The sequence below is a fragment of the Dama dama genome, chromosome 18 (assembly GCF_033118175.1).
Source record: "Dama dama isolate Ldn47 chromosome 18, ASM3311817v1, whole genome shotgun sequence".
Lineage (NCBI taxonomy): Eukaryota > Metazoa > Chordata > Mammalia > Artiodactyla > Cervidae > Dama > Dama dama.
In genome coordinates this window covers 50,064,923-50,091,284 of record NC_083698.1, presented here as the reverse complement: position 1 = coordinate 50,091,284, position 26,362 = coordinate 50,064,923, and the positions used below count along the sequence as shown (strand labels likewise).

At 37.0% G+C, this 26,362-nt stretch overlaps 1 protein-coding gene across 5 annotated transcripts in view; it reads right to left on the bottom strand.

Moving 5' to 3' along the window:
* Positions 1-26,362, bottom strand: part of TFEC (transcription factor EC) — a 223,564-nt gene that overhangs the window by 61,057 nt on the left and 136,145 nt on the right. For 4 of the 5 annotated variants that reach the window (XM_061165319.1, XM_061165315.1, XM_061165316.1 and 1 more), the window contains one exon: positions 10,661-10,912. In XM_061165319.1, coding sequence (XP_061021302.1) covers positions 10,661-10,840 — 180 coding nt within the window. In that variant the 5' untranslated portion in view covers positions 10,841-10,912. Of the gene's footprint in view, positions 1-7,812; positions 7,877-10,660; positions 10,913-26,362 lie in introns of those variants that run through there. The other variant, XM_061165320.1, reaches the window with a different exon arrangement.

Here is a 26,362-nt window from a genome sequence, read left to right as displayed (position 1 = left end):
GAATAATAAATGGCAACCCACTCCAGTACTCTTGCCTAGAAAATTCCATGGATGGAAGAGCCTGGTGGACTACAGTCCATGGGGTCACAAAGAATCAGACATGACTGAGTGACTTCACTTTCACTTTTCACTTTTAGCATGTACTATAAAGATGCTATGATAAGAGCAGTTTTTATCCATATAACATAGCTGTTACTATGAAAACTCAGAGAATTAGGCACCTAATCCACATAGAGTATTCCTAGGGAAAGAAGAAACCTGAAATGAATTCTGAAGAGTCAGCTGGAATTATAAGTGGAGAATGAATGAGTAGTTGGTAAAGAAAGGTTACTAGGAAGGAGAACCTGGCCACTGTGAAAGTCACAAATGGACCATATAGTTGAAGAACAGAGCTCCATGCAAACATGAAATAATACGTTTGGGTCAGGGGGCAAGGATTAAATGTGAAAGAGTCCTGTGTACCCATGAGTTAAAATTTGAATTTTATCCTGGAAAGACCCAGGCTATAAAATGCTTATTTGACTTTATACTTGATTGTCTTACCTTTAATCACCAAGTTACTCTTAATTCCAACTCCTAAATTCTGAATCTATGGATGCTCTCACAGAGAGCAACAGTTAGAACCGGACGTGGAACAACAAACAGACTGGTTCCAAATTGGGAAAGGAGTAAGTCAAGGCTGTATATTATTTGAATTAATGATGTGTTCCCTGATGTCACAGGAGGATAAGCACAGAAGAAAGAAATACCAAAATTTGGCAACCACCATCTCCTGAGCATTCACACTGCCCTTGTGTTAGAAACTTTTAAAATGTAAGTGACATCACTAAGATGGAAACACAGATAGTTCCTGAATTCAATCCACTTCCTGAGAACAATTAATGTCTATTCAGAAACAAAACACCACTGAGAGAATCCTAGAGCATGGGGGTGAGGCTGAAATACCCCCTGAACCTCAGAGATCAAGGCAGTCTGCATTAGAAGGTGAGAGAAGCAGCTACACGTTGATCTCATTGACCCTCCCCTAGTGATAGGGACAGAAGGAGGGGACAAAATAGGTGATTAAATAGCTAATCCCACGAGGGGAAATTAGGTAGAAAAAGATGGAAAACTCCTGTAAATTAAGCATTACTAGAGAAAGCATGTTTGCTTAACCACAAAACCAAGCAGACTTGCTTAGCAACAAAACCATGCAACAGAAACACGAGACATGCCCCCAAACAACAACAAAAAAATGGTAGCATGAGACCCACATCCTTCCCAATAAGCTCAGTAATTAATGACCCCCCAAACAGGTTCTGTGAACACAACAAACAATTATTTATGGGAAGGTGATTTTTACAAAATGAAAGACTCTCATTGTACTGAGTGTCTTTCATTGTACAAGTCTCATTGTACTGAGACTTGAAAATATTTTTCCAAAGTGCTATGACAGTCCCGCCCTAACCATATATGGAGGGACAAGTAAAGCTCACTGCCCTGTGTGAGGGAAGAACCAACGATGGAAACAAGATGTCTACTCAAGGAGGACAAAGATGATCTTCTCCCACTCCCCACTTTTCCTTTGGTTATAAAACTGTAGCCCACTAAGTTCTCAGGACGCAGCATTTCTCGCTCACCAACTTGTAAGTCTCAAAAGCGTCCTATTCTAGTAAATCTCTTCTCACCTACCAATGTGCTTTTGCTGAACTCTTTGCATTGAGACTTAAAAGCCTGTGGTGCCAGAACTCTGTGGAGCCCCGGAAACGACACCTACTGGTTTCACTAAGACAGCACAACACTCCGCAGAGAGGTCTCTGAGTCCCTGGTTGCTCCAGTGGGAAAAGAGAACCCAACGGGGACAACCAGTCAGCTTCAACATTGTGAAGATGCTTTGTGGGAGCCCCTACTTTGATTTCTTACCATGGGAATTGAGAGGAATCTATGGGATCCAGTCGCTGGGAATCTGACTATGATAGAGAAGCAAGGAGGGCTTGTAACACCAGCACACAGATCTTGGCAGACAGTCCTTTAATGCCTGAGGAGCAACCCCAACCAGCACCTTCACTTGTCAGCAGAACCCAATCAGGGGTACACTCTGACCAGATAATTGGTTGGAGGGTGTGCAGATTTGACTGATTCAGATCCTCAAAGAAGTTTTATCAGTTGTAGAGCCCATTTGCCCATACCCAGGCAAGATGATGAGTCAGAGGCCCCTGGCAGCCTCATCTGACCGGAAGAGCTAGGGACAACTCCTGGAAGCTGTGTGGTACAGTGGTGTTCACGCCAAGAGGCAGGGGGACAAGCAGAGCAGATCACCCCCAGAGCAAAGCCAATACCAGCCATGGGATCTTCCCATGTAGGCACAAGTAGGAAGATTAATTCATAGTCAAGGCTGAGGGTAGCTCCTGGCCTCTCTGTAACTTGAGAACCTCTTTGGAAAATTGAAAATAGCCTGGAGGGGCCCAATCCCCTCCCTCCCAGGCATAGGGCCTGAAACAGTTTCACCCACTGTGAATAGTGTCCTCTGACTCCAACTGATCAGAAGGGCTAGCAAGAATCCTGAAAGCTGTAAGCTGAGCAAACAGTAAACAGAACTGGAGAACAAAGCCAGTGGCGCTCTTCAGCCAAGGAACTTGAGTGTGGGTCAGACTGAGCTAAGATCACAAAGAGCTTTCCTAGTTTTAGAGCAGCTTCTTTTACTATCTGGGCAGGGAATCTAATTAATAGTCTTGCTCATTATTGAATACAGCCTTCAACCTATTCTTCCAGGGAACTTAACCAGAGCACAGGGGAAGATGCATGGCCCATTCAATAGCCCCACATACAGTGGCACTTGAACAGAGAACACAACCCATGACTTCCCCCGTAGAGCAAAATCGGTGGCCTCACCTGACCAGGGAATTCAGTGTATGCTGCTGCTGCTAAGTCACTTCAGTCGTGTCCGACTCTATGAGACCCCATAAATGCCAGCCCACCAGGCTCCCCCGTCCCTGGGATTCTCCAGGCAAGAACACTGGAGTGGGTTGCCATTTCCTTCTCCAATGCATGAAAGTGAAAAGTGAAAGTGAATTCACTCAGTCATGTCTGACTCTTAGTGACCCCATGGACTGCAGCCTACCAGGCTCCTCTGTCCATGGGATTTTCCAGGCAAGAGTACTGGAGTGGGGTGCCATTGCCTTCTTCAATTCAGTGACTACTCAGGCCTTATTCAGGCCCCCAGACAATGAACTGCATAGGCCAAGGGCCCTGGCCTGCTTCTCTGCCAGGAGAGGGAAGCTAATTCATAGCCCCATCTGCTATATTTGCTACATTCAGTCCCAACTATCTAATTCAGTTCGGTTCAGTTCAGTTCAGTCATTCAGTCATTTCCAACTCTTTGCGACCCCATGAACTGCAGCACACCAGGCCTTCCTGTCCATCACCTACTCCCAGAGTCCACCCAAAACCATGTCCATTGATTCGGTGATGCCATCCAACCATCTCATCCTCTCTCATCCCCTCTCCTCCTGCCCTCAATCTTTCCCAGCATCAGGGTCTTTTCAAATGAGTCAGCTCTTCACATCAGGTGGCCAAAGTATTGGAGTTTCAGTTTCAGCATCAGTCCTCCCAATGAACACCCAGAACTGATCTCCTTTAGGATGGACTAGTTGGATCTCCTTGCAGTCCAAAGGACTCTCAAGAGTTTTCTGCAACACCACAGTTCAAAAGCATCAATTCTTCAGCACTCAGCCTTCTTTATAGTTCAACTCTCACATCCATACATGACTACTGGAGAAACCATAGCCTTGACTAGACAGACCTTTGTTGTAAGCCTGATCAGAGAATTCAAGCAACTATGGAGCCCATTCAACAGCCTCACTTGTGTAAGGAACAAAGCCAGCAGTCCTATCCTGCTGCTCTCAGCTGGTGGCACAACCCCCAATCCATGTCCTCAGTTGCCTGGCACAAATAGATCATAAAAACAGGAATTATCTGCACAAAGACTTTAGTGGCAGACTCACCCAGAAACCAGAACTGAGCAGCCTGGTGAAGAACTGTCACTGACAAAGCAAGCCTGTAAAGTCCGCTAGGGCAGCCCTATTAATCAGATGCACAGAAACCAATGCAAGGAATTAAGGATCACAAAAAGTCAGGTAAATATGATACTACCTAAGGGAACTAATAAAACTCGGATAACTAACTCTAAATAAATGGAGATCTGTGAACTGTCTGATAAATCAATACAGAATTCAGAATAATCCTTTTGAGGAAGTTTAGTAACCTACATAAAAAAAAATGATGTCCTTTTTATTATAGGGCACTGGAATGCAAAAGTAGGAAGTCGAGATACCTGGAGTAACAGGCAAATTTGGCCTTGGAGTACAAAACAAGCAGGTCAAAGGCTAACAGAGTTTTGCCAAGAGTACACACTGGTCACAGCAAACACCCTCTTCCAACAATACCAGAGAAGACTCTACACATGGACATCACCAGATGGTCAATACTGAAACAAAATTAAGAAATAGAATAAATAGAATAATCTATTATTAATAATCTGATACAATAACATAAACATTTTAACAGCAATAACTGAGGAGAAGTACAAAGAATACAAATTCTATTGAAGTTACTTGCTATCAATTTAAAATAGGGTGTTACAAGATGGATTTGGAAAAGGCAGAGGAATCAGAGATCAAAATGCCAACATCTGTTGACTCATAGAAAAAGCAAGAGAATTGTAGAACAACATCTACTTCTGACTCACTGACTACGCTAAAGCCTTTGACTGTGTAGATCAAACAAACTGGAAAATTCTTAAACAGATGGGAATACCAGACCACCTTACCTGCCTCCTGAGAAACCTGTATGCAGGTCAGGAAGCAACTGTTAAAACTGGACATGAAACAATGAACTGGTTCAAAATTGGGAAAGGAATACATCAAAGTTGTATATTATCACCGTGCTTATTTAACTTCAATGCAGAGTACATCACACAAAATGCCCAGCTGGATGAAGCACAAACAGGAATCAAGATTGCAGGGAGAAATACAATAACTTCAGATATGCAGATGACACCACCCTTATGGCAGAAAGTAAAGAAGAACTAAAGAGCCTCTTGATGAAAGTGAAAGAGGAGAGTGAAAAAGCTGGCTTAAAACTCAACATTCAGAAAACAAAGATCATGGCATCCAGTTCCATCACTTCATGGCAAATAGATGGGGAAACAATGGAAACAGTGACAGACTTTATTTTCTTGGGGTCCAAAATCACTGCAGATGGTGATTGCAGCCATGAAATTAAAAGACACTTGCTCCTTGGAAGAAAAGTTATGACAAAGCTAGACAACATATTAAGAAGCAGAGACATTACTTTGCCAACAAAGGTCCATCTAGTCAAAGCTATGTTTTCTCCAGTGGTCATGTATGGATGTGAAAGTTGGACCATAAAGAAGACTGAGAGCCAAAGAATTGATGTTTTTGAACTGTGTTGCCGGAGAAGACTCTTGAGTCCATTGGACTGCAAGGAGATCAAAACAGTCAGTCGTAAAGGAAATCAGTCCTGAATACTCATTGGGAAGACTGGTGCTGAAACTGAAGCTCCAATACTTTGGCCACCTGATGGGAAGAGCTGACTCATTAGAAAAGACCCTGATGCTGGGAAAGATTGAAGGCAGGAGGAGAAGGGGATGACAGAGGACAAGATGGTTGGATGACTCAATGGAAATGAGTTTGACCAAACTATGGGAGATGGTAAAGGACAGGGAAGCCTGGTGTGCTGCAGTCCTTGGGGTTGCAAAGAGTCAGACACACCTGAGAGACTGGACAATGAACAAATTTTGTGTAAAGTCTCATGGAAAACACTGCAGGTGGTGCTAGAGGTAAAGAACCCATCTGCCAGTGCAGAAGACATAAGAGACAGGGGTTCAACCTGTGAACTGGGAAGATCCCCTGGAGAAGGGCGTGGCAACAGCCTCCAGCATCTTGCCTGAAGAATCCCACACCTGGTGCACTACAGTTGATTGTTGGAAGAGACTGAAGCAACTGAGCCCTGGAACACACAGGGAAAATCTTACACTAATTACACAAAAGAACTTGATAAAGAAGTCAAATCCATGGCTGATTCATGTCAATGTATGACAAAAACCACTATAATATTGTAAAGTAATTAGCCTCCAACTAATAAAAATAAATGGAAAAAAAAAAAAAATAAGTCAAAGCATGTTGATTCCAAAAGGCAAAACAAAACAGAACAAAAAGATAGCGGGATAAGAAACAGAAATTGTTGAAGCTACCAAACAACCAGAAAGCAACTAATAACATTTTGTTGTAGGAAGCCCTTACAGCTTCCTAGGTGATGCAGTGATAAAACGTCTGTCTGCCAAGGCAGTAGATGCAAGAGACACAGGTTCGATCCCTGGGTCAGAAAGATCCCTCGGAGTAGAAAACTGCACTTCATTCCAGTATTCTTGCCTGGAAAATTCCATGGACAGAGGAACCTGGTGGGCTACAGTCCAGGAGGTTGTGAAAAGTCAGGCATGACTGAGCACAAGCACACACAAGCCCTTACCTATCAGTAATCATTTTAAATATAAACAGATTAAATTATCCAATTCAAAGACATAGTGTGAATGAGTGGATTTAAAAAAAAAGATTCAAGAACCACTGTCTCTGGGAGACTTACTTTCACTGTAAGATAGAGATTGAGAGTGAAGGGATGGAAAAAGACATTTCAAACAATGGTAACTAAAAGAAAGCAGGAATAGTTTACATTGATTACATCAGACAAAATAGACAAAACTAAAAATGGCCAAAAAAAAAAAAAAAAGAGAGAGAGAGACAAGGAAAGTCATTATATAAAAGTAAAGGGGTCAACACATCAAACTGATATAACAATTTATGAGTCCAACATAAGAACATATAAATATATAAAGCAACAACTAACAGAGCTAATAAGAAAAATAAACAACAATTATAAACAGTAATGATTGAAGACTTTTTACCACTCTCAACAATGGATAGATTATCCACACAGAGAATCAATAAGGAAAGGGTAGATTTGAACAAATTCAAAGGATCATAAAGGGCAACACAGAACAACTATATTTTTCAAAAAACTGTGAAACCTAGAAGAAATGGAAAAATACTTAGAAGCATAAAACTTATTAAGATTGAATCAGGAAGAAGTAGAAAATCTGAATATACCAAGTACTAGCGGAGATTAAGTTAAATTAGTAATAAAAAAATCCCCCAATGAGAAAAACCCAGGACCAGATGACTTTTTCTGGTGAATTTTACCAAACATTTCAAGGAGAATTAACACCAATCCTTCTCAAAGTCTTCCCAAAAAATCAAAGAGGAGGGAACACTTTCAAACTGATTTTATGAGGCCAGCATTGTCCTGATACTAAAATCAGAAAATGAGATTACTAAAAAAGAAAGCTATAGGCCAATATCCCTGACGAATATAGATGCAAAAGTTCTCAATAAGATACTAGCAAACTAAACTCAGCACATATTAAAAGCATAATTCGCCAGTGATCAATCTATGGAAAAGGGAAAAAAAATTTTTGCAAACCATACATCTGATAAGGAGTTAATAACCAAGACCTATAGAAAAGCTCCTACAACAACAATAAAAATGCAATTAAAAAAATGAGAGAAGGACCTGAATACATATTTCTCCAAAGAAAATAAACAAAAGGCCAACAGGTACATGAAAAGATGCTTAACGTCATTAGTTATTAGGGGAATGCAAATTCAAACCACAATAAGATATCACCTTATACCTATGAGAATAGCAATCACAAAAAGATAAAATAATAATGCTGACCAGGATGTGGAAAAAACTTACCCTTTTATGATATTGGTGAGACTGTAAATTGATACAGCTACTATAGAAAACAGTATTCAGGATCCTGAAAAAAATTAAAAATAGAACTACCATATGATACTAAAATTCCACTCCTGGGAATATACCCAAAGCTAATAAAAACAATACTTTGAAAAGATATCTGCATCCCCATGTTCATAGTATTTACAAAACCAAGATATGAAAGCAACCTGTGTCCACCCATCAGTGAATGGCTAAAGAAACTAAATATATAAATAAGAATGCTATTTAGGCATGAAAAAACAAGGAAATCTTATCATTGGCAACAACAAGAATAGGCCTTGAGGGCATTATGCCAAGTGAAATAAGTCAGACAGAGAAAGACAAATAGTGTGTGATATCACTTATATATGGATTATAAAACAAAAAACAAAAAAACCTCATAGAAAAAGAGATCATACTTGTGGCTACCAGAAGTGGGGTGGAGGAATGTGGTATGGAATTGGAGAAAGGTGGTCACAAGATACAAACTAAAATTATAGGATGAACAACTACTAGGGATATAATGTACTACAATGCAACAACTATATTTAACAATGTTATATGGTGTACAGGAAAGTTTTCAATCCTCTTTTTCTTTTATTGTGTCTACATGACAAGATGGATGTTAACTGAATCTATTGTGGTAATCATTTCACAATATAGGCAAATTAAATCATCATTCTATATGTCTCAAATGTATACAGTTATTATGTCAATTATTCCTCAATAAAAAATAATTTAAAGTAATCATAAAAATGAAAGATCACAGAAGTTCCCTACAACCCACCCAGAAAATGTGAGTATCAAAAGAACTCTTCAAGCTGTAGAAATGTTAGTAAGAGAGGTTAAGGATTGAGACCCCACAACTAGTAAGCAGTGGTTTTAACCTCATGCTGTCTGACTGTAAAGACTGCACACTTCCTGCTTTGTGACAAGGACTCCTAGAACTAATCAAAGAATATCAGCAAATGGCAAAAAAGTAGGATGTATCGCAGCTACTAGAGACAGCAAAACTGGAATTGATGGCAGTATGTGAAAATGTGTCCATGATAAATTAAATTTAAAAACACACACATTAAAACTATAACAGATGAAATAAAACTATGATTAACTGAACATTAATGACAGAAGAGCCTTTTAATACACAGTTAAAGAAAAATGGTTAAAAATTTAGAAAATGTTTATCTGCAGCCAGCGTGCATGCTAGACCTAGACCTAGACCATTGCACATATTGAAGCTTTCAACCCTTCCCAGCCATGCAAGTGGTTTTGACTGACACCACATAAAGGACCACTAAGATCAGGTAAACTTCTCTTATAATGTACAAGCTTATTATAAAGTGAAAGCTGTGTTCCTAAGGAATAAAACTGCTTACTGAGAAAATTAACATATGTTACTCATCCTTTCTCATTTTTTAGAAAACATATTTCACAACACAGAGTACTAACTGCTATACTATCACAGCATCATATTTCATAAGATACATACTCTGATCATTTTCTGGGTTTTGCCTAGAATAGACAGACCTATGCATAGCTTTTGGAATTTGTTTTTTCCTTTGTAAATCAACCTTCCACAAAAGAGAAAACTTTGAATGAAGGTGGTTATAAGACAAATTGTATTGGGTGAGTTCTAATATTTACTGTACAGATGAACAGATGATTCTCATCTTATATATATTTTTATGATCTTCATAGAGTGAACAGAGAATCTAGTTCTACATGTTTTTTTGGAAAATTCTTTATATATTTGTTATGGAAAAGTTTAAGTAAATATACATGTAGAGATTTATATTCAGTTTTGGATTTTAACTAGTCCTGTTTTGTGAGTGCTTTATATTTTATTAAACAATCTACTAGATCCTTCCTCTTTTTGCTTTTCTAGATTAACATAAAATTTGCAAAAGAAAATTTTCCTCTATCATTTGGAATTTAAATACTGAGATACTGAGTATTATTCTTTTGCACCTGGAGACTATAGACTTCCCTTAAAAGCAGTGACCTGAATTCAGTAAAAATCACCAGGAATGTAGATTGGGAGATTAAATCTAGGAGCAAATAGGATCATGGCTTCATCTAACTAATCAAATGGAAAAATAGAGAAGAATAGAAAACTCAGTTATTGATGTAGATTTCCTACATTGAAATATTAAAGGAAGTCTTTTTCCCAGTTCTAGTTCTTTCCCACTTCTACTGATTTTTCAGGACTTTTTTAAGGTCCATTTACAAACAAGTCACAATAATTATGAACTCCACAAAACTAGACACTCATTCATTTTATATCTTCAGCATCTCAAGTTTTCTCTTACTTAGTAAATGTAAAGCAAGTATTTGTTGAAAATAGAAAGGAATGAATAATCAATAATTAAAAATTCAGATATAATACTATAAAATATTAAGTGCAAGAAGACTATTAGTCTCATTCTGATAAACATTTCTAGAGTAAATTTTTACTATTATTTAAATTCCACTTGTTTCATCTTAATGGGCACTTCAGAGAATGTAACTGTTGATAAATGTTTTAACTAAAACTATCAGAAAACCAGTACAATTAAAGCTAAATATTCTTAACATAAATTACTGATAGAACATATTTTGACTCACATTGATACAAAACTGAAATGAAAATTTTTAAATGAATTGTTATATTTCATGCAAAACAATTATTATGGAAATAACTAATTATAAAAATTAATAAATTAAGACATCCTTTTTGTTAAATAAATTTGCATATAGAATGTTTACTATAAAAATATTGACTTCAATTTCTTGAAGTTTTTTTTTTTCAAGAAACTATATATTTTCATAAGTCAGTCATTAGACATACATGCCATTCTGTATTGTCATCTTCTTTACCAAGAGTCAGCAACTTGGTGAGCGGATTTCCAGCGAGACCAAGGTCACTCTTGGGAGACGGGTGTCCATGCTGCACCAGAAGTTCACTGCTTGGTGTTGGAGGATGTGACCGTTTAAAAGTCTGGTTGAGAATCTGGTGGTCAAGGGTCATGAAGGGTTTTACTTGCTGTTGCTGAACCTTCTGTAGCTGAGTCCTTGCAGGACTTTCCAAGTGTGCTGGGACCTACCAAATAGAACACAAACAAATGCAATGTGTAGCATCATCTGGTAAAGGAGTTCCACTTTTGACAACTGAATTATGACAGTAAACACTATAATGTCCAGTTTCTTTCTTATTTATGATCTACACATCTGTCATAATTTACATAAAATATTAATGGATTATAGTTTTAAGGAATAATTTAAACTTTACTAAAATATTTTAGTAAATAGTCAAGGGATTAGATCTGATATGCAGAGTGCCTGATGAACTATGGACAGAAGTTCATGACACTGTACAGGAGACAGGGATCAAGACCGTCCCCAAGGAAAAGAAATGCAAAAAGGCAAAATGGTTGTCTGAGGAGGCCTTACAAATAGCTGTGAAGTGAAGAGAAGTGAAAAGATAGAAGAGAAGAGAAATAGAAGAGAAGTGAAAGGCAAAGGAGAAAAGGAAAGATATACTCATTTGAATGCAGAGTTCCAAAGAATAGCAAGGAGAGATAAGAAAGCCTTTCTCAACAACCAATGCAAAGAAATACAGGAAAACAATAGAATGGAAAAGTCTAGAGATCTCTTCAAGAAAGTAGAGATACCAAGGGAACATTTCAAGCAAAGATGGACTCAAAAAAGGACAGAAATGGTATGGACCTAACAGAAGCAGAAGATATTAAGAAGAGGTGGCAACAATACACAGAAGAACTGTACAAAAAAGATCTTCATGACCCAGATAATCATGCTGGTGTGATCAGACATTCTGGAATGCAAAGTCAAGTGGGCCTTAGGAAGCATCACTACAAACAAAGCTAGTGGAGGTGATGGAATTCCAGTTGAGCTATTTTAAATCCTAAAAGACGATGCTGTGAAAATGCTGCACTCATTATGCCAGCAAATCTAGAAAGCTCCACAGTGGCCACAGGACTGGAAAAGGTCAGTTTTCATTCCAATCCCAAAGAAAGGCAATGCCAAAGAATGTTCAAACTAACACACAATTGCACTTATCTCACATGCTAGCAAAGTAATGCTCAAAATTCTCCAAGCCAGGCTTCAGCAATATGTGAACCGTGAACTTCCCGATGTTCAAGCTGGATTTAGAAAAGGCAGAGGAACCAGAGATCAAATTGGCAACAACTGTTGGATCATCAAAAAAGTGAGAGAGTTCCAGAAAAACATCTACTTCTGTTTCATTGACTATGCCAAAGTCTTTGACTGTGTAGATCACCACAAACTGTGGAAAATTCTTCAAGAGATGGGAATACTGGACTACCTGACCTGCCTCCTGAGAAATCTGTATACAGGTCGAGAAGCAACAGTTAGAACAGGACATGGAACAACAGATTGGTTTCAAATTGGGAAAGGAGTATGTCAAGGCTACATATTGTCACTCTGTTTATTTAACTTATATGCAGAGTACATACATCATGAGAAACGCTGGGCTGGATGAAGCACAAGCTGGAATCGATATTGCCAGGAGAAATATCAATAACCTCAGATATACAGATGACATAGCCCTTATGGCAGAAAGCGAAGAAGAACTAAAGAGCCTCTTGATGAAGATGAAACAGGAGAGTGAAAAAATTGGCTTAAAGCTCAACAATCAAAAACAAAGGTCATGGCATCCAGTCCCATCACTTCATGGCAAAATAGATGGGGTAACAATGTAAACAGTGAGAGACTTTATTTTGGGGGGGCTCCAAAGTCTCTGCAGATGGTGACTGCAGCCATGAATTTAAAAGACATTTGTTCCTTGGAAGAAAAACTGGGACCAACCTAGACAGCATATTAAAAAATAGAGACATTACTTTACCAACAAAGGTTCATCTAGTCAAAGCTTTGGTTTTTCCAGTAGTTATATATGGATGTGAGAGTTGGACTATAAAGAAAGCTGAACACCGAAGAATTGATGCTTTTGAACTGTGGTGTTCAAGACTCTTGAGAAGACTCTTGAGAGTCCGTTGGACTGCAAGTTCAAGCCAGTCCATCCTAAAGGAAATCAGTCCTGACTATACATTGGAAGGACTGATGCTGAAGCTGAAACTCCAATACTTTGGCCACCTGATGTGAAGAATTGACTCATTGGAAAAGACCCTGATGCTGGGAAAGATTGAAGGCTGGAGGAGAAAGGGACGACAGAGGATGAGATCATTGAATGGCCTCACCGACTTGATGGGCATGAGTTTGAGTCAACTCTGGGAGTTGGTGATGGACAGGGAGGCCTGGCGTGCTGCAGTCCACGGGGTCGCAAAGAGTCGAACATGACTGAGTGACTGAGCTGAACTGAAAATACTTTAAATGTTAACCAACTGTTTAAGCATATCCCTTAAAGTAACATGCAACTGGTACCAAACCTGGAATAAATATATAGGCAGCAAAACTTCTTGAGGATCTGGTAAGAATGACTAAAATAATGAAAGGAATATACAGCTAATTCACTATTATTAGGGATTTTTATATAATATATTTCTCCTAGATTCCTTTGTATTATATATAAATATTACATTAAATATAATTATAATTTTTTAAATTAAAAGTTTAAGAAATTATCCATGAAGGAACAGAGACTAGAAATAAATATACTAAATATTGTCTGATACTTTATGGGTGATGTAAACCTAGGTGATTTTTTTTCAATTTTCCATATTTTCAAGGTTTTGATACTGAGTTCATTTTCAGCTTTAAAAAATCTTAATTTTAAACCCTTCTGTATTCTCAGTTTATAATAACAATACTATATTAAAGTCATTATGAATTGACAGAAAAGCAATCAGAGAAAAATCTAAGTGGTGTCATGTGCCAACTAAGCAACTATCCAGTAATTTGAAATTCCTCTTTCAAAACATAAACTTAACATTTTGGGCATCTTCAGTCTAATTATCATAGTTAATGATATACCATTATTTGTATAAGGACAACTTTAAGTATTTTAAGCTTTCCCTTTAAAAGCCTCTGAAAATAGGATTGCCCAGCAGTCCCCGTTTATATTTACTATGCTGCAGTATGGCTTCTAATACATTTTCCTCAAGTGGCCTATATATAACCCTATTTAATATTTCCCTCATGTTAAACAATAGTAAAGATTGCTGTACAGTGCTTATTTTTCCTTTTATTTCAGTTATACAATCTACTCCTTAAATCCCTTAACATGCATTAGCTCAGATAAATAGCCTTTACAAAGGATTTTGCATTTAAATTAGCTGGTTTGGGTTACAATATTGTAGTAGTTACTTCAGTTTAATTCTGTTATGCTGACATTTTTAGCATTATTTTAATTGTACTACCATAAAATAATTTTTCAGTCATATAAAAAAGATTAAGATTGGTAATAAAGATTACACATATTACTAATTATATTGCTATGAGCTTTAAGTTGTAAAATAACATTTCATTAAAATGCCAGTGGTAATTTTTTAGAGTAGCTATTTAGATTATTCTACAGTTTTAAATTAATCCTTCTTAATCCACACACATCTACAAAACATACACTATAAATAGCATTTTCAGATTCACAAATCTGATTGATTTTCACACAATGTAAATGAATGCTAAAGAACACTGTATATTTTTCTAAGAAAAGTATGTTAAATCAGAATATACAACTTTCATTAACTAATTTATTTTTTGCTGTTCATTCACTGATGCTAAAAGCATCATTAGAGTACTTATTGCATTTTGTGTTACATCAGGAGTCCATGGGATGTCATAGTTGTGACCCTAGGGTTCTAGAAATTTACAATATACTTGGGCAATATTAATATCAACTACAGCAAAAATGATAATAATGATAAATATAAAAATATGAAACAAGTATCAAGCACTCTGCTAAGCATTTTGTACATATTTCATTTACTTCTTGTTACAATCTTAGGAGATAGATATCAATAGTATCTACATTACACCACATAAATGAAAACACTAGGACTTAGAGAGGTTAAATGGTATGGCTGTCATCATTCCACTAGGAAGGGAAGGAATGGGAATACAGGTTCTGGCTTCCTAAGCACTACAGGATATTGGTTTCTGATTGAAATTATTGGAACACAAAGCAAAAAGCTCAGTAATGTATTGTCGTTGTTGTTGTTTACTTGCTAAGTCTGACTCTTTTGTGACCCCATGGACTGTAGCCTTCCAAGTTCCTCTATCCATGGGATTTCCCAGACAAAAATACTGAAGTAGGTTGCCATTTCCTTCTGCAGGGGAATCTTCCAGGCCCAAGATTGAACCCACGTCTCCCACTTGGCAGGCAGATTCTTTACCACTGAGCCACCTGGGAGATAAACCAATATCAGAGTTTCAAAGTCTTCACCTATAAGGCCAGAGCAGTTGCAGATTGTGAATTGGTTCTTTAGATTATCAAAGAGATTAAGACCACCCAGATGTAAGGAAGTTTTGCTATTAAAAATAATAAATAAAACATATCTCTTGAACTCTGAATTATGTCTCAACATTATCTCTCTGGAATGCTGTTACTGAAAACTAAAAATAATGATCAGCTTAAGTTCAAGACTTTGTCTATGTGAAGAAATCTGTTTTATTTCATTTAAAAGGATTTATTTACTTATATTCTCCGTATTTTCCAAAACATTATAAATAACTATGAGCTGTAAATGTGGTGTGGAGTAGGGAAAGGCAACCCACTCCAGTATTCTTGTCTGGAAAATTCTATCAAAAGCCCAAAGCATAAAATGAATCAGCTCAAGTGAAAGCCCAAACATAAAACTTTATACTGATCTGACTTGACCCTTAGATACCCATAGTCAATGTTTTCCAAACCAATTTATACAGCAGACTTCATATTTAAGCACACTAATCTAGCCAGGATCAGCTGGTTAAATCATAACCCAGTATCAATTACCTCAAGCTAGGCTTTTGATCAGAGAAGGCAATGGTACCCCACTCCAGTACTCTTGCCTGGAAAATCCCATGGACGGAGGAGCCTGGTAGGCTACAGTCCATGGGGTTGCTAAGAGTCAGACACGACTGAGCGACTTCACTTTCACTTTTCACTTTCATGCACTGGAGAAGGAAATGGCAACCCTCTCCAGTGTTCTTGCCTGGCGAATCCCAGAGACGGGGGAACCTGGTGGGCTGCCGTCTATGGGGTCGCATAGAGTCGGACACGACTGAAGCGATTTAGCAGCAGCAGCAGCAGCAGCAGGCTTTTGATAGAAATTATGTTTTTTTTCCAGAAGTTCCATTATTTGGAGTTACAAAAATGAAACAGCTTAAAACATCTAATTTTTTTAATGTGTTTCAAATGTAAACTCTCACAATCTAATAAAGAGATGTAGATCTTTTTAAAAACTAGAAATGCATGTGTTGATATGCTATAAATATGCTTACATTCATTAATAAGATAACTAAGGGAATATACTTAATGGGTCAATTGAAGTATTTTTTTTTAATTAGAAATACACCAATTCCTTCAAGTATAAGAGGCTAAAGAAATTGGTCAAGAAGAGAAAAAAAAAATCATTCTGGTTGTAGAAAATACAATCAATGGAGAATCACAAATGCAAAATGTTTATGTGTTTATGTTTTTTTAAATTTCTATTCCTATTTTTAGACTAGAATAGATGCAGGAAAACTCTGATTATTGAGAGAATGATGGAAATCCATGAGCAAGCAGGCCAGTACTACCGACAAAAAGTCAGATATTCTCTGACACAACAGAAGATGATGAAGAAAATCTGGTACCTGAGGTTTTTTTTAAATTCCAGAGTTTAGATCAGTCTTGGATGTTTCACCTATATGTCAGTAAATATTAAGTTAGAAATTAAAACTAACAAAGTGTTATGTGGCCCTATTTGTGTTTGTATTTAAAATCTCCTGGTAGGTAGTAGAGCTGTGGAGAAATACAGGCCAGGCAAGCAGTTCTGGCTAGAAGGGCTCTCTCTGTTCCCATGAGGAGGCATTCTTATTCTCACATAGTGGTTTTCAAATTATGCTTTTAAATACATGAATTATCCAAATTTACATTTCATTGTTTCACACCATAGCCTTTTGACTTAGTCCTCAGATGAATTCCAGATCCTATCTAGTGGATACCAACAGGAAGGGTATTTTGTGGGAGGAAATTTTAGAAACAATTGTGTGGGTAGCTGTACAAAAAACCAAAAACTGCGAAGGACTTCACCAACCCTGTGATTCTCTGTCTATGATATTGTCCACTTGTATCATATATTCTTAACTATTGGGACAAATCATATAAGAACTTTTAAACATAATTCATATTTATGCAAATATATATGATAGCCTCTTTTAAAAGTTATATTTTTATAGAGAAATCGTAAGATAATTAGAAAAGCCATCAGCTAATTCTTTCAACATTCACTCGGCAAACGTTTAATGAGAGTGTGCTCTTTGTTAAAGCCAGTCCCAAGGGAAAATCATTCCTTTCCAGAAAGCAGGTCTGTGACCCATGCGTCACCATCCACCTGGAGACCACTTATCTTAACTGAGGGCATGGACCCTGGGAGACGAAACACCTTCTGGGTACTGGCCTTTTGAAATTCAAAACTAAAAAGTGGTGGCAAACATCACACAAGCAATTGTCTCAATAACAAGGCATTTTATCATCATTAATTTGACTCGCAAAAAAAAAAGAAAAAAACAATCAGGCAAGATTGTCTGCAAAAACAGAAACAGAAACATACTCAGCAAGAAATATATTTATTTTATACATATTTACTATTTGGTCATAGTAAATAAAAACACATGTACTACCACCACACACACACACACAAGCACGTATATACACACATAAGAAAGCAAGACAGACAATCTCATTCACTACAACATGACGGTACTTATTTAATTTTGCTAATTTTGTACTAAGGTTGAATTTAATAAATGAAGTAAAAGCTTGGATTTCATAAGTGAGTAATAGGTAACTATTAATTATGTTCCCAGTAGCAGGGGTATATAAGAAGAAATCTATTTTGGGGAGCTTATGAATCTACTACCTCCTAGATACCTACTCATAAAAGCCACATGACATTTGTTAATATTCTGTAGCAAAGATTAATAACTCATTTCTTCAAATCTTACTTTCTTCACAGCAGTCTTTGGATATGATATACCCATAAATCTCATCTTGACTAAACCTAAAATTATACAGTCGAGCTTGTCTGATTGAGATATAACTACTGAACAAAGTAGGCTGGGTTCATCAAAAGTTTTACTTAGATTTCTGAATAGCTGTCAGCATATTTCAGCTGAACATTATATAATCCAAAGCTATTTAATGGATAATAATATAAAATGTGATTGTAACATATTCCTTCACTCCCAATCATTTGAATTTGGATAATTCCAATGGTGTGTCTTTAGAAGAGGCCCACACTTAAGAGACTTTAAAGAGGCATGAATATTATTAAGCAGAGTTTTCCTAATTCAATAGTATTCTAGCAGCAAAAAATGCTTGCACTCCACAAGCCCTCATATTTTTACGGTAAAGTATTATTTTCCCTAACAGCTCCTTCTAGCTCCATCTAACTTGCATTGATTTACTTTATGTTAGCATCTCAGGAAAATTACATTTTGTATCCCAGCTGGCGCTAGTGGTAAAGAATCCTCCTGCCAATGCAAGAGACATAAGAGACTCAGGTTCGATCCTTGAGTACAGAAGATCCCCTGGAGGAGGGAATGACAACCCACTTCAGTATTCTTGCCCGGAGGATACAAACGGACAGAGAGGACCGGTGAGCTAAGTCCACAGGGTTGCAATGAGTTAGAAATGACTGAAGTGACTTAGCAGGCACACATGCATATATCTTTAAAAGAATTAGAACAAATGCCAGAAGTGACTGTGGTTTATCTGTTTTTTAAGAATACGTGTATTTAGAAATTAAGAGCAATAAGTATCAACTAAGAATCACATCAGACACTGACCACTTCCCACTGACTTCAAAATGACACAAAAGCCACACACACACATTAAAGTCACCTGGCAATATCATCAATAACTGAAACAAGTTAATGTGAAAAACGCAGATAACTTAAGCCATAATGCTTTAAAATATATATGACATTGCATTTACAGGCTTAGCATTCATTAATTCTACAAATATTTGAGTGCCTACTACACATCAGGTTTTACACTACTGTGATAAGCTCTGGGGATGTAATTATGAACAAAATAGATATAACCCAGTATTCAGAGTTCACAGTCTACTAGAAGAGACAGATAATTAAAATATAGTTATAACACAATGTGATAAATCCTATGAAAGTAAAAGGTGTCACAAAATCAAGCAGAAGGTCCTAGATAAAAATGGGAATAAATCATTCAAATGATAGTTTCTGCTATTAATTATTAATTTCATCGATTCATTCACTTAATAAATATGTATATGCCTATATAGAGAGCCAGTTGTGTGGAAACAATGGTGAGCAAATTGAAACATGGTCCCGCTTCTCAGGAAGTTTATGAACAGGTGGAAGAGACAGATTTTAATCTGTACTTTTAAGTATTACAAGTGAGGGGCAGGAGAGACACACATGACTATGATCCTGTAGAAAAAGATCATCTAGACAAAAGTTAGGGACAACTTCCCTAAAGAAGGAATGGTAGGGTTGGATCTGGTGGTTGAGTAAGAAGGAACGAGAGGAAGAGTATAGAAAACAAAACATTCCATGGAGATAAAGAAGCATGTAGGAAGTTCCTGGTGGGAAGAAATAAGATGAGAAAAATGCAGTGAAAGGAGGATGACATGAATAGAGCAGAGTGTGATATAAGGCTGGGAAGATCATTAGGGCCAATTCATCAATTCATGCAATATAAAGATATCTTATTTTCTTTATCACAAGAAAGATGGCAGTAGCAGTTAAATGGGATGAATTTTAGAGGGGCAAAATATGAGAATCTAGGAAAGAAAAAAGGGCTGCTTGAATTAGGGTCATGTGATAAGGGTTGTCAGTCACATGGAAACAAGTATATGGAGTCAAGCGATGTTTAGAAATGGATTAAGAAACGACATCTGAGGTTCTGGCTTAAATGACTGAATAGCAGTGATGCTCTTCGCAGAGAAGACTGGGTTTTTTGAGGGCGACGAAGAAGCATAAGTTTAGTTTTGAACACACTGAGTTTGTGATGTTTTGTAGGTATCCAAGAAGGTATCCAAGAAGTTGCATATATGGGTCTGGAATTCAGAGGTAAGGTATGGGTTGTGAATAAAGTTTACATAACATTTATGCTTAAGTGATAATCAAGATGGTCTTTGGAGGATGTGCAGAAGAGAAGATAAGACAGCCTAGTGTCAAAGATGGTGAACTCACAAGTTCTAATTACACATAGGGAAATCTATTCTGTATCTAAACTTTTATTTTTCCCCTGGGTTCCATTAATTTCTTCCTCACATTTTGCAAAATGCTTATTTGAAGTTTGTGTGTGTGTTACATTGTCAGGTAAATCCTCTTTAAAGAAATAGTTATTAGTTTGCCCTATTTCCAAAATTATGCATTCAACCTCTTAATGTAGATACAGAACTATTTTCCTAGTCCACTTGCACTACAGTTCTAATATTCTCAGTTTCCCACCTCTTAACTACAGTTCCAAAATCCAAAAAGTTCTAAAAGTGGGAGTTTTTTTTTAAGCTTGGCACAAACTCTTTCGGTGGCAAAATCAAACCTGAAATGAAACAAGGCTATTTAAAGTCTTTCTTTAACCCTCTAACAGTAGATACTCATATGCACAGTTGAAGGTACAATAGTGTTTGATTATGGGATGCTGTTTTGGACTCTGGAGGCTGTGGTGGAATATAGCATCATAAATAAATACTCAGTTGTGCCTCTGCAATTATTTTCTAAAATATCAGTACAATATTTAGCTATTTTATTTTCAGAAATGACAGTGTATCAAAAATTAAAATTAAACATATTCTCTCTTGGAGAAATAATAGATGAGGAAATGTTCTTTCCAATTCAATAAACCAACTGAATAAATGGTGCTTCCCTGGTGGCTCAGACCCTGCCTGCAATTCAGGAGACTCGGGTTTGCTCCCTGGGTCAGGAAGATCCTCTGGAGAAGGGAAATAGCAATCCACTCAAGTACTCTTGCCTGGAAAATTCCATGGACAGAGGAGACTGGTTGGCTACAGACCATGGGGTCGCAAAGAGTCAGACATGACTGACTTCACTTTCTTTCTTTCTTTCTTTTTCTCTTGGAGAAATAATAGATAAGGAAATGTTCTTTCCAATTCAATAAACCAACTGAATAAATGAAAGATGTATTCTTCCCTTAATAGGAAAGAATTGTTCAGTTATAACATTTTATTTTGATACTATTAGACATTTAGGTTTAGTGTTTATGGCTATATTTAAGAAAGTCAATACTCCAGTTTATATTCTCTTTAGAAGTTTCTCATGCAATTAAATTTTTTCGTGTAAATGTGAAAATATACAAGTTAATTATTTAAGCTAGATTCAGTAAAATAAGTTTTAAATTATCTAAATTCATTAAGGCCTAAACATTGATATATATTAATAAAACTTCTATAAAACAAAAGACATTTTTCTTCAGAAATTAACCATTGTATTTAGATGAAGTTTTATACTTCACAGTTACTTTCAACTTAAAACAAAGCTCTCATGTAATGCTTAAATGTACTATTTTTCATCCTCTGTATAGTGACATTTTGATATCATTTTCATTATGAAATTGTGAATGTTCTTTCAAGGATGCAGAAAATAAAGGAAAAACAAGACTGATTTCTTTAAAAGATCATATTTCAAATATCTTAGAAAGTCATCAATGTATTTTTAAAAAACATTTTACATGTTCTAAAATAGATCCAAAATCATAAATAGGAATATCTGGGACAAAAATCCAAACTTCCCTATAATACTTGCTATATCTTGTATCATTCTGCTACAAGTGCATTATTTTTTTAATTTTTAGTATATGTTAATGGTACAATTTGTGATAACATCAATATATTGCCAACTTATACAGACCTTACAAAAGAAATTCACAGGCCACTTAATTTTTTAGATTAATTTAAAATAAACAAACATGTATTTTTGTAAGAATAAAAGGACCATAAATGCTTATTCCTAAAAGGAAATTCTAAATAATTCAGATTGGTTTATATTGTCTTAGGCTTGAAAACTTTTTATATTCCTTATCTACTTTATGAGTTGATATATGGTCATCAATTAATGAAGTCATTTTTATCATAATAAAATGTCATCATTAGAACTGCAGTATTCTAGCCTAACCATTTTCTAAAGGATATGATTGGGACATTTTAGATTGTTAAATATTAAAATAATCTAATTGAAAATGAGACTTTAAAATTATTCATTATGATTGACAAATGGCAGAAAATGGCTTTGTTTCATAAGTACATTTCATCATTCAACTTTTGTAGATAATACTAGTATTTCTGGAGGAAAAAAAAAAAAGTAAAATTTATCTTGTCTTTGTTTTACCTAACTAGTACATAGAATTATTTTTGGCTCTCTGATTTAAAGGCACCTGTTAATACATTATTTACATAAAACAAATTCCCCAAGTAAATGTGTTCTCATGTGTGAAAGATCTTCAAACAAAGTTGTAGTTTTACTTTCCCTTTGTCACTGAAGAACAGTGCTCCTTTAGAACCAAAGAAATATAATTCCAACTTAAAATTTTTATGTTATAGTAAATATATAGCCATGAAATACTAATTTGTTGAGAAGACTGATCACAGGACCTCATGGACTAGTTGAAAGCCCCAGAATGCAAAATAATAGTAGCCACAATCACAAGTTGAATCAAACAAGTTGAATCAAACCAATAATTTGATTAAAGACTTTATCTTGATGAAAGTGAAAGAGGAGAGTGAAAAAGTTGGCTTAAAACTCAACATTCAGAAAACTAAGATCATGGTATCTGGTCCTATCATAGATGGGGAAACAATGTAAACAGTGAGAAACTTTATTTTCTGGGCTCCAAAACCACTGCATATGGTGACTGCAGCCATGAAATTAAAAGACGCTTGCTCCTCGAAAGAAAAGCTCTGACCAACCTAGACAGCATGTTAAAAAGCAGAGACATTGCTGTGCCTACAAAGGTCCCTCCAGCTATGGTTTTTCCAGTAGTAATGTACAGATGTGAGAGTTGTACTGTAAAGAAAGCTAAGCATGGAAGAATTGATGCTTTTGAACTGTGGTGCTGGAGAAGACTCTTGAGAGTCCCTTGGACTGCAAGGAGAGCAAAGCAGTCCATCCTAAGGGAAACCAGTCCTGAATATTCATTGGAAGGACTGATGCTGAATCTGAAACTCCAATACCTTGGCCACCTGATGCAAAGAACTGACTCACTGGAAAAGACCCTGATGCTGGGAAAGATTGAAGGTGGGAGGGGAAGGAGATGACAGAGGATGAGATGGTTGGATGGCATCACGGACTCAATGGACAAGAGTCTGAGTAAACTCCAGGAGTTGGTGATGGACAGGGAAGCCTGGCATGCTGCAATCCTTGGGGTTACAAAGAGTTGGACACGACTGAGCAACTGAAGTGATCCTCATTTTATGGATAAAGAAACTGAAGCTCAAACAGGTTATCAGACTTACAATCACAAGGCAGAAAAGTGAATTTGGCTTCACATCTTTTGATTAAAAGGAGGGTATTCTTTGAATTACATGTTTTTTATTATCAGCATACAAGGATGGTAAAACTCCAGCCCCAGCATTAGAAAAAATGTTTCCCATATCTGTATATGAATCAGTTGATCTACTCTCTAATGTAAAAACTATTGGAGTTGCTTCCCCACTATTGAGTTGGCTTGATTCACTTTTAGTTTTGTCTTATTTTGTGTTTCACTTCATCTATCTTGTAACTATGATATGGCACAAGATCTAGGTTTTCCATACAAGTCGGAAAATAATATAATAAAAATCTACCATCAGAAAATATGAATTCAAAAAGAGTGTTTCCTTTCTTAAGATGTTTTTTCCACTTCAGTCTCTAGACCTTTGTATTAAATATACACTATTCTGAAGAATCCTGGCCCTCTTACCTAGAAGAAATTTTATTTCCTTTATATCATTTTACTGTTACCTTTCCTGTAAACACATTGTTTCTTTTTATAAGGGTGGGTGGGAAGGGAGCAGGTAGAAAAGCAAAACAAATATATTCATTTTAGCTTGAGTTATTCTAAATAAATATCATGACTATTCTATTCAGTATCTTTAAACTTCTTGCTCTGGGATAAACTTAAGAAATCAAGGTACATGACATCTGGTCCTATCACTTCATGACAAAACAATGGAAACAGTGACAGACTTTATTTTCTTAGGCTCCAAAGTCACTGCAGATGGTGACTGCAGCCATGAAATTAAAAGACATTTGCTCCTTGGAAGAAAAGCTATGATCAACCTAGACAGCATATTAAAAAGCAGAGACGTTACTTTGCCAACAAAAGTCCGTCAGGTCAGAGCTATGGTTTTTCTAGTGGTCATGTATAGATGTGAGAGTTCGACTGTGAAGAAAGCTGAGCGCCAAAGAATTGATCCCTTTGAACTATGGTGTTGGAGAAGACTCTTGAGAGTCCCTTGGACTGCAAGGAGATCCAACCAGTCCATCCTAAAGGAAATCAGTCCTGGGTGTTCAATGGAAGGATTGATGTTGAAGCTGAAACTCCAATATTTTGGCCACCTGATGCGAAGAGCTGACTCATTTGAAAAGGCCCTGATATTGGGAAAGATTTAAGGCAGGAGGAGAAGGGGATGACTGAGGATGAGATGGTTAGATGGCATCACTGACTCAATAGACATGAGTTGGGGTAAACTCCGGCAGTTGGTGATGGGCAGGGAGGCCTGGCGTGCTGCGGTTCATGGGGTCGCAAAGAGTAAGACACGACTGAGTGACTGAACTGAACTGAACTGATCAGAGGGCAGACAGACTGAAAAACACAATCACAGGAAACTAGCCAATCTAATCACATGGACCACAGCCTTGTCTAACTCAGTGAAACTATAAGCCATGCCGTGTAGGGCCACCCAAGACAGACGGGTCATGGTGGAGAATTCTGACAAAATATGGCCCACCGGAGAAGGGAGTGGCAAACCACTTCAGTATTCTTGCCTTGAGAACCCCATGAACAGTATGAAAAGACAAAAGATAGGATACTGAAAGATGAACTCCCCAGGTCAGTAGGTGCCCAATATATGCTATTGGAGAGCAGTGGAGAAATAACTCCAGAAAGAATGCAGAGATGGAGCCAAAGCAAAAACAACACCCAGCTGTGGATGTGACTGGTGATGGAAGCAAGGTCCAATGCTGTAAAGAGCAGTATTGCATAGGAACCTGGAATGTTAGGTCCATGAATCAGGGCAAATTGGAAGTGGTCAAACAGGAGATGGCAAGAGTGAACATTGACATTTTAGGAATCAGCAAACTAAAATGGACTGGAATGGGGGAATTTAACTCAGATGACCATTATATCTACTACTGTGGGCAAGAATCCCTTAGAAGAAATGGAGTAGCCCTCGTAGTCAACAAAAGAGTCTGAAATGCAGTACTTGGACGCAATTTCAAAAACGACAGAATGATCTCTCTTCATTTCCAAGGCAAACCATTCAATATCACAGTAATCCAAGTCTATGCCCCGACCAATAACGCTGAAGAAGCTGAAGTTGAATGGTTCTATGAAGACCTACAAGACCTTTTAGGACTAACAGCCCCAAAAGATGTCCTTTTCATTACAGGGGACTGGAATGCAAAAGTAAGAAGTCAAGAAACACCTGGACTAACAGGCAAATATGGCCTTGGAGTACAGAATGAAGCAGGGCAAAGACTAATAGAGTTTTGCCAAGAGAACGCAAGGGTCATAGCAAACACCCTCTTCCAACAACACAAGAGAAGATTCCACACATGGACATCACCAGATGGTCAACACCAAAATCAGATTGATTATATCCTTTGTAGCCAAAGATGGAGAAGTTCTATACAGTCAGCCAAAACAAGACCAGGAGCTGACTGTGGCTCAGATCATGAACTCCCCAAATCTAATATGCTCCATTAATTTAAATATTCCAATGGCAGAAGTTATAAAAGCAAAATGTTGCTTTCCTACCCCCTTCCTCCCTTCTTTTCTTTCTTCCTCAATATGATCTGAATATAGCATGTGTGCATTATAAGTCACTTTAGTATAGGTGAGAACAGATGAAAATAGAAAACTAGGCAGAAGTCACCTTATAATCAGGAATAAACACCACCCTAAGCTTTGTACTGACCACCCTAGTGCACCATACTGGACTTTTAGCAAGATAGTAAGATGATCAATTAGTATTTCATAGAAATCCCTTAGGCAAAAGTACAGAGACTGGATTATTGAAAGACCAGGGCACAGGAGAATAATTGGGAGTTTTTAGTAATAGTGCAGGACAGGAGACTAGAGGGCCCAAGTTATGGCAATAGAATTAGATATTTTAAAGATAGGTCAAATACTATCCTAGTACAGAGGATAAAATTTTAAAAATATGTACAGGAT